Source organism: Platalea leucorodia (assembly GCF_965183815.1).
Source record: "Platalea leucorodia genome assembly, chromosome: 1".
Taxonomy (NCBI): domain Eukaryota; kingdom Metazoa; phylum Chordata; class Aves; order Pelecaniformes; family Threskiornithidae; genus Platalea; species Platalea leucorodia.
In genome coordinates this window covers 121,793,480-121,803,326 of record NC_138823.1, presented here as the reverse complement: position 1 = coordinate 121,803,326, position 9,847 = coordinate 121,793,480, and the positions used below count along the sequence as shown (strand labels likewise).

The window sequence follows — 9,847 nt, the reverse complement described above, 5'->3', positions numbered from 1 at the left end:
CTTAGTCTTCTGCATAAACCTGAAAGAATTAATTTGGAGAAGACAGGGTTACCTCAGAGCTGGTTTTTGGGAGTGCCCGTTCACTTCTGGGGGTCAGGTTCAATCAGTACCTTTTCTCCCAGTGGGAACTGGTGATCTCCCTTGTCGTAAAACCCACTGGCTCCCCTTTGAAAAGAGCAGGGAACCACCAGAGCCTGCTGCTGCTGAGTGGACCCCATCCCTACCCTTCCCTTCCACCTTCGCTCTCCACCATGCAGACCCAAGCAACCGGCTCTCTCCCCTAATTATGCAATGACTGTGTACCTAAATATACTTCTTACATCATGAAGGAGAGGGTGACAACCACCAGCATCTCTCAGGACATTCAAAGCCTCTTCCCCGTGCTGGTGACCTCTCACGTTGGTTGTGCTGGGCTGCTATGGGGCTATGGTGTGACCCGGCTGATGGGACCCTGTGGCTGGCATCACTGGATGGACACTCAGCTTTGTGTCCCCTCCACCTCAGTCCCATCAATGGCCCTGCTCTCATCTCCTCTGTGCAAACCACTCCCAAACCTCTCCTCCCATTCAGCTTCCCAACGCACAGGGGGCACAGCCTGTGGCTCTGGCGTAATTGAAAATTTTGGTACTCGTCCCGTACGCTTACAAAGTTTTGGCCACCTTTGTTACGTGTGATGAGCGTCCAGGTCTCGTATCACAGGCCCTGCGTTCCTAGCAGACTATCACAATCCTGAGACTTATTTGAAGCAGTGGAGTAAAACCCATGCTGCTCACTGAAGTATTTGATCGCTGTTTTCCTGAGCAGATGCTTGTTTATTTTTGTTAGCCATTATAACGCCTGGCAGTAGGAAAATGCTAAGGAGGTATCAAGGCTATGGAGGAAAAAGCCAACTCCCAAGTTATGAAGGGGTGATGGCAGAATTTACGGGCTGGCTGGGGTTGCAAAGAAGTGGACAATTATATCTTACTTGCAACACGCAGGGAACGTTTTCCTTCAGACCAGGCCCTGTACAAGTGTACCTCAAAGTTTTTTTGCACAGGGTCCTACAAGAAAGCGAGCTGGTCTGGGAAGAAACACAGGGCAAAATTTTCATGCAAAACCTTCAGCATGATATTTAGTGCATTTTCACACTCTGCCCTTCAGAAACCCTGTTGTTACAAAAGTTTGGGAGAATTAAAATCACTGGCAGATGTACCAGAACCTACGGATTCTGTGGGATTGCAAGTCAAATTCATACAATTCCTTCCAAGATATCCCATCAGTTGTCTCATTTACCTTGTCAGTGCCATTTTTAAAACACACTAAATCCAACAGCACATAGGGGAAAAAAAAAAAAGCACGTCAGCCTCGCTCCAGCTCCTGCTTCCACCAGCATCTGCCCAAAAAGCCAGGGAGACGTGGGTGCCCCCACTACGCACAGCACACAAAAACTCACTGGCAGAGCTAAATGAAACTTAGCAGGGCCAAACATCCCACCAAAACTCTTGCGCAAATGCCTTTAGCAAGATATTTTTAACCCACTTTTTCTCCAAACTCTACTTCTCCCAGCCACAGGGCAATGGTGGCAATGAATTTTGTGTTTTATTTACGACGACGCTGCGAGATCAAGTCAGGCTAGCTCAGGCCATGGCTTCACGAGAGAGCATCCTCAATGTACGCAGCGGCAGCTTGAGGTATTTCACCCTCTTGCATCTCACCGCTTGTTTGTTTGCTGCCCAAAGGAACAATGTTTAGGCCCAGTAAAGGCAAAGCCAAGGAGGGGGAGGAAGATGGGTCCATTCACCAGGTCTTTGTCATTTACAATAAATTTAGAGCAAGGGTGAATACAGCTAATCCATTTGTAACATTTCACCACCCACTCCCTTTTCCTGTAAATTCCTGCAGGACCTTGGCGGCAGAAAGCATTCATGTGCTAGAAGTAATGGAATTACAAAAGAAAGAAAGGAAGGGAGTGTAAGCAGTGGGAATAGGAAGAAATAGCTAAACAGATACCTTTTAATTTACATACACACCCTTCTGACAGAAACCAGAGGTAGTTAGCAGCTAACTAACTAACTATTAGTTCGTTAATCAGCTTATCTTCTGAGAACAGGGCTTGGGTGTATGATATACATAACAATCAACTACTTTAAGTTCATGTCTGTCCCAATGATTTCCCCAACGTCGCAGCTTTTGCTTTTAAGGCAAGCATCAGCAATGCTTTTTTTTCCTTTGATATTACATGTATTTGTGTGTGTATACAAAACTGTAAATAACGAGGTAGATTCAACATTCATCGTTAGGACCCTCAGTTCCCAGCAGAAGCCTTCATCCCACCGAGATGCCCACTGCTGGGCAGCTGTGTTTTCCATGGGATCTCTCTGACTCAGCGGCCAGCAGGCAACGCATGGCACGCTGAACAATGAAGCACGGGCAATTACTGAAAATAAGTGTTCGCCATTACAAGTAATTCCAGGCTACATTTCTCTTAATTTCCAAATAAAAACAAAAAAAACAAAAAAACAAAAAACAAAAGGGGGGGAAGAGATGCATGGATTGTTGAACTTCATTCTTTTATTCAAATAAATGGACTTTGAAGGAGGAAAAAAAGACTCTAAACCTTTGCACAGAAAACTGTTTCTATCCATAGCTAGAAACAGGCATATAGCTAGTCTATAATAAAGCAAGCCGTGCAAATCAATTTAGGCACAGATTCTTCAAAATGGCTGTACTACCCACAGTTAAGCTCCGAGCTTAACTCGGAACTTAACCAAGCAATGCTGAAGAAAACAAACATTTTCCTATCAGCCTGCCTTCTCAACAAAATTGGTTCGGCCAAGACTTACAACAGGAGGGGGATGCTTTGGTGGAACGAAAGAGGGTCGTGCTGCACGCTCTTACAAACATCCGACTCTCCTCAGGGGACTGGGCCACGTCTTGCCTGGAGGTGACGGTGCCCGTGGTTTGCGGTTTAGCTGGAGCGACTCAAGCCGTGGAAGCTTTTCTGCACATGACTGGAATTTGAAACACCGGTTTGGACATTGCCGTGATCTTATTTTAAGGTGTCCAAGATGGACAAGCAGGTGACTGAATCTGTCCTTTTTGAAACAAAACCTTTTTATTTAAAAAAAATTAGTAACTATAGTTGAAATGATGACAATCTAATCGAATCAATTTAAACCATTATTGACTATTACTCCTAGAGCAATACTAATTATGGGAAAAGTCATAAGCAGGCCATGTTTGCTGCTGAAGTTTTAAGCAAAGTCAAACCACTGAAATAGATGAAGTCATTGAACAGAAAAAAACACCAGAAACCAAAGCTGTCTTGGACTGCTAACCTCGCCATAGCCAGCAGGCAGCTTTCCCATGAATGCAAAGAAATATTTACATAGTTTCAGTTTATTCACATAATCGCATTCCATATGCACTGTTAATTCACATTTAAACTAATTGGCATATAAAAAACGTTCCTACTTTATGTGGGAAAAGTAGCGTAAAGTGGTAAGATCCGCTAGTGCTAAACTCCGGCAGGATTAGAACCTACCAGGAATAATCAGGAATACTTTGTTTCATTAGCAGGTTTAATCAAAACATATTTTAGTCAATTTATTTCTCCAGCATGTTAAAGATATTGCCAACTAATTAAAAGGATTCTAAATAACTGCTTTTCTGCAAGTAATTTGAATTCCAATTTCCATCTGAATAAAACTTGCCGCAAATCATGAACAAATGAACAACTGTCTAATAGGAACGGATAGACAACTTTTACTATTTCTTAATATACGAAACATAAAATTTTAAGAGCCCTAATCAAAATGTCAGGCTGGCGATGGCTTTAAAACACACTCATATGTATTTAGAAAGAGGAAAAAAGCGGCAGCCACCCTTTCTGATCTTACAAGTTGCCTACTGAAGCCTCCACGTGGTTCACCTTCATGGAACGTGTGCTACGTACCCGTGAGAGCTGTGGGAAAGGTGGAGATCCCAGAAAGCTGCTCCGGCAGGAGATGCCGGGAGCTGCTCAGGACACAGTGGCAGGGAGGGGACGGGCTGGTCACACAGCCGTAGGGACTGTCCTGCTTACGCCCGCGAGCGGGCTGCGGGCCACCGCGTTACTCACCGGCCCCGTGGACAGCCAGATGCTGTAGTCTGGGTGCGGGAGGTGCAGCTAAACAGCTCGTGAGCAACAGGCTGGCCACCCTTGATAGGACACATCTCCAGGGGGCACGAAGAATGGCCAAATGTAGTTTAAAAGTTGTATGTAATTGTGTGAAAAAATGTCAGTTTCGTTACCAACAGAGAGGGGAAGAAATCTTTTAGGGAGGGATAGCAGAGAAATGTGACCTAGAGTACAAATACAAAACAAGGCAGAAATTGATTAACTGAATGAAGCTTTCCCACTTGCTGATCTAACCCATAATTAAATTGGCAATTCAAATCAATGTAGCCTGGTGTTGTCTTATCCTCTTAAGTTTCATGTATTTTATTTACACATAATTAGTAAACTTCCTATGACATGTCCTGGATTTTAGAATGCATGAGCAGCCAGTGAATGATAAGCAATGAAAATGCTGCACTGCTGCTTTTCCAGTTAAGCACAAATAATGTCAACAGAACTCAGGAATAAGCTCCGGTAATGGGGAAATGGCATCAGAGAAACGTCTCCCTGCTTACTCAAATCTTAAGCTGGGGAAAAGTCAGGAGCAGTATTAGCATTAATTAGACTGCCAACTGCCATGCAGATCTCCAGCACCAAAGTGTAAAATCCCAAATTGATACAAGCTTGTTAGAACAGAGCACTTTTACCGTCAGAGGAAGAACAGGGAAAAAGGAAAAAAAAAAAAAAAAAAAAAGAGAAAAAAAGGAGAGCAATTGTGGCTTTACATCAAGTATATTTCATAATTGTCTGTTAAAATATGTACCCACATCATAAAACACTTTTAAAAAAAACAAGTATTTTTAAATGTATATACAATAATGCAAAAATATGCCTAAATATGTATCTAATGCAAAAAAATAAACCATTTAATAAAATCTCCCTTCAAATGTCCCCTTGTTCTTCAACACCTTAAAAAAAAAAAAAAAGGAAAGAGCTCAGTAAACAAACAGGAGTTAAAACAGAAACTGACAGAAAAAAGCGGTGCAAAGCAGACACTTAAGAATGGAGAGGCATCCAATTCAGCTTCCCATTCCCCCAGATGACACCACAACTACAGCGCCACTTGTCCTGTGCCAGTTGAATTTTGGTTTTAAAAAGTCAACCTGGTGTTCAAGCTATAAGAGGCTGCCTGTGGCACTCATTTCCCATCTGAGCAAAAAAAGTTAATGATCATCCAACTAAGCACCCTTTAAACCCCCTTAAACAGGGGTGAATTTCACCCTAGGCAAATATTTCATGTTCTGCATAATCCCGCCAAGCACAGAGATCCCGTCCAACAAACAATATGAACTAAAGTCTACCTGGACAACTGTAGCGGGAGAGAGACTTCTACTGTTTCACAATTGTTTAGTCATCTCTTCTTTCTGCATTCTCTAAGAAACTGCAAACAGGGCTTTGGTCTTACAATTTCAGTACGTCCAATATCTTGTATTTGTGACGTTGCAATTATGCTAGTAATCGAGCTCCTAAATATTTCTGAAGACCAGGTCTGAATGTCTGAGTTAAATGAGACACTTCAGTTGCACAAGAAAATGCTGATCTGGTTCTTATTTGGACGTGTTCAGGTGACTGATGTACATCTTTTATCTTGGTAGAGTAACTACCCTCAGAGCACAGTTGGCTGGATGTGAAATACAGCTCTCGTTTGCAAAAGCAACCTGAAGAAGTTTCAGTATTGCTCCCTGTAGGAGAGGCGGCAGGAACTGAAGCTCTGTTTAAAAAAACCTGCTTATAAGGCACTGGTGCAGCAAGGTTTCTGACGAACATGGTTTTATGATTTCTCTTTTCCAACTGTTTAAAAGTAAGTCCATTAAATCAACCATAAATAGCAATAAAAAGACATTAGAAAAGTCCCAAACCAAAGAAATCAACTTAGCATTGAAACTTAATTTATGACAGTCCCACTTCAGTGTGCACACTAGCTCCTGCATGTTTTTTTAAACTCATTATTGGCCCATGTTCACCCTATATACAAAAGTCCCCCCTGCAAAGTCATGATGGGGTGAATATCTTCCACAAACAAGAAATTTTTAGACGACATCATAAAGTTACACATTAAACTTACAGATGATAGACAGGAACATAGGAACATATATTGGCTTACCCACTGTACATATCTATTTAAAGCTTTAAAAGAATAAGAATATACACAAAATATACACTTAATTCACAAAGTAAAACAGCCCTCAACATCTGCTATTTTATAGGGCTACGCATTTCTTCTATTAAAATTCCACACATGGAACTATCTCTGTGCCAGCTCCTCTTCGTAAGCAACAGGATGACTTCAAGGTAAATTAGTTCTTCATGTATATGTAACAGAAATAGCAAAAGCTCAGCCTCTAGTCATCACTGTCGCTCCCAGACTCACTCAACTGCAAGTCATTTCCTATAGAAAACAAAAAACAACAAAACACAACAAGTGGGTAGGCGTTAATTCACATTTCATGGCAATCAAACCAAAGAACAGTCACATTTACACTGGAAGATTTAAGTAAGAATAACACAAGAAATGAATGCAAACATCATCTGTCATTTAATGGAACTGCTCCCCATGCCCAAGAACGTTAAGAGCTGCATGGCGCTAATACACGGTCGGATCCAGGCCAAACCGAGCGTCCTTGGCCCCACAGCCACCAAAGCTGCTCCCTGGTGGGAGAACAGCACTCCCCGTGCTAGCAGCTGTGGAAGGCATTCCACAGCCTCCACCCAGACAAGCTCCCGTACATGGCTCTGCAACAAGGCATTGGGGAATTCCCCGGCTTTCTCGGCCCTTTTAAAATAGATTTTTTTTTTTTTGTCTGTTTTAAGGCCATTTGGGTAGCCAAGGCAAGGCCTCCACATGTCACTAAACCAAAAGGAATGTTAAAGCCATCGCACAGCTCAAGGCTATCAGCTGAACTACGCTGACATGTGCTGTGATGGTGAAAGCCCCCCTCCAAAGTGCAAAGAGATCAGACAAAAGGAGGCCAGGATGTGGATCAAACCTACAGTCTCAGACCCTGTTTTGCAGAGGACTTGTGATTTGGTTAAGATTTGGAGGGGATAAAAGGGGACAAGAATCATGCTTGTGTTCTGGTAACTGAACCTAGCTCTTCCAGCATTCTCCCACGGCCCTGCCCCAAACAGCTGCAGAGCAGCTATGCAACGACTATGCCCTGGACTTCTTCATCTCCTCTCCCCTTTTATGAAACGAGAACTTGGGTTAGGGGTGATTCTCCCTATGTAGATGGTCACCGGTGGCTTGAATGCTCAAGGACATATTAATCCTTGGCAAAAGGATTTTAAGTCCAAAGGCAAAAATCATTGCCTGAAAAAGGAGCTACCCTACCAGTTCCCAAATTCTCCTGGAGTCACAGGCTTCTTGACATTCAATGACCTATGCAGTATTGTTGTCGTGGCCCAGGAGAAGCAGGGAACAGGCAGCTCACAACCAGAAACAGGGAACCAGAAAAAGTCCGACTGATTTTGTTGAACTTTGGATTTCACTTAGACATTCATTACTGACAGGAAGACTGACAGGCCTCTCCAGTTTTCTAGCAGGCCTTTGCAGTATTGGCTGTATAATACACTTGTCTTCTCAAAGCTGGAAACCCTACATTTATCAGTATTTAAACTCCACTAGTTCCCTACGTGTGGGTGCCAAGAGAGGTAGGCAAACATGCCTCAGGAGGAATTAAGAACAATTTATGATAACTAAGTTCTAGTTTCTTGTAAATGCAATATTTTAACACCACTGAGTTAGAATATACCTGATCTAGCATAAGGAAAGAACAACACAAATGTACACCACCTCCCCAGAGAGAGTCTCATGGGACAAAACTATGCTTTAAAAATGGTTTTTACACTTTTTAAAGGGTGGAGTGAGTTTGTACTGATTCAATGCTTGCAAACACCATAGCTATGATATTTTAACCAAATACATGGCACTTCAAATTTCCCTTCAAAATGTGATATTTGTGAAAATGCAGCTGAGACCAACACAGTATAGAGTAAATACTCTGACAAAGCAATACAGCTAATAACGAAGACCACAGAGACTGTGCATTTATGACCACAGGACAGCCTTGTGCCATCCACAATTCTTTACAGACCTTTAACTGACACACGTGACAACCCCGCTATTTATGTCTAATCTATGTTTTCACATTAAAATAATTCTCATCCTCTGGTCCACCAGATCCTCCCGCACTGATGCTTTCCTACCCTCTCATTCCACCTGGAGGCCGTGAATCAAGGCTCAGCACGGTCAATGGGGGCCATTGCACTGATGCCCACAGGCTCTAGACCAAACTGAAGCAACCTCCACACCTTCAGACAGGTCTCAGCCCTCTGTTGAAAAAAACTGCCCACATATTTCAGCCAGTGCGACTCCCTGGGATTACTGTTTGGCAAACTGCACTTCACGGAGTTAGCTTAACATGCTAAGAAAACTAGTGGTCTCAAGCAGCTTCCCACAGCGATAAGACACAAGCCTTTACTTACGGAGCGTGTTCATGAGCTGATTGCTTCCTTGTGGCCTGCTGGTGCCGTTAGCAACAGCATTCCTGTTGTTATACTGCTGGTGCGGTGGCTGGGAAGGGGAAACATGTGCTGCCTCTTCCCCCTCACTGCTGGAGCTTTCATCTTCGCTCCCAGATGAGCTTTCTGAATCCGATGAGCTGCTTCCACTGCTGCTGCTCATCTGCTCAATAATTTCAACCTCTGCTCTCAGCTCTGAAATAAAAGGACATTCCTCTGGTTGAAACCGTAAACAGGGCCCCATGGAATTTTGGAGTAGAATGTGAAAATGCAATAGTTTTGTGAAGTATAATTTATCACATCAAAACATCTCACATGAAAGAGAGAGACAGGAAGGAAAAACAAAAACTTTTTTATTTAGTTGTTGTAGCTAAATTTAAAGAAGCAACAGCACAGGTTAGTATCATAAACCCCTCACTTCCACTATTATTATTTATATACTTCACCCTCCTGAAAGCACTTCCTGCTTCATTATTTTCAACGGGTTATATGCTCTACATACAAAGTAAGTACATTTCCTAATTGAGTTTTACAGGCCAACAGCCAGCCAATTTTTAAACAGCATCTTAACGTGGAGGAATCTAAATTGTTAGATGTCAATGGCTTTCGGAAAACACAAAAACGGGGGGCGGGGCGGGGATAGGCACACGATCACAACAGAAACTGCTTTGATTTCAGATAATGTATGAAACTGCTCCAGTGCAAAGTCACACAACTCATTTTAAACAAACTTCAGAAGCAGATGGATGACATCAGATAACTTTGCAGTGGGGCAGATGAGAATATTCACATGTTGGGGAGTGGTAATAATACCTTAATCTGCCATAGAGCTTACAAGTAGCCAGGAAAATAGAGAGACTGCTCTGAAACTGGGAAGTTATTCAAGTCAGACACACCCCGCTTCAGGGTTTCCAGTGCAAAGAAACACTGGAACACCATGACAGCACCACAACAGCTGCATCAGCAACAGCTAACGTTGGCTGAATGACTGGTTACTAAACAGCTATTAAGGTAAGTCACCCCAAATCATACCATATTGTTAAATTTATCATAATTATAAGTGGCCATTAAAGGACAGTTCTTTTGTATCCACCCACAAAGTCGAGTATCTAATGACTTGGTTCACCTAGGCAGGTTTCCATGAGAGAACAGAATTCACACATATGTTAAGCAAAGGATGTGAAA

At 42.7% G+C, this 9,847-nt stretch overlaps 1 protein-coding gene across 1 annotated transcript in view; it reads right to left on the bottom strand.

Annotated features, from left to right (window-relative positions):
• Positions 1-4,876: 4,876 nt before the first annotated feature.
• EAF1 (ELL associated factor 1) overlaps positions 4,877-9,847 on the bottom strand; it is a 20,758-nt gene continuing 15,787 nt past the window's right edge. Inside the window, exons 5-6 of the mRNA XM_082309303.1 lie at positions 8,627-8,857; positions 4,877-6,530 (exon numbers count right to left, since the gene is read on the bottom strand). Coding sequence (XP_082165429.1) covers positions 6,484-6,530; positions 8,627-8,857 — 278 coding nt within the window. The 3' untranslated portion in view covers positions 4,877-6,483. The remainder of the gene's footprint in view (positions 6,531-8,626; positions 8,858-9,847) is intronic.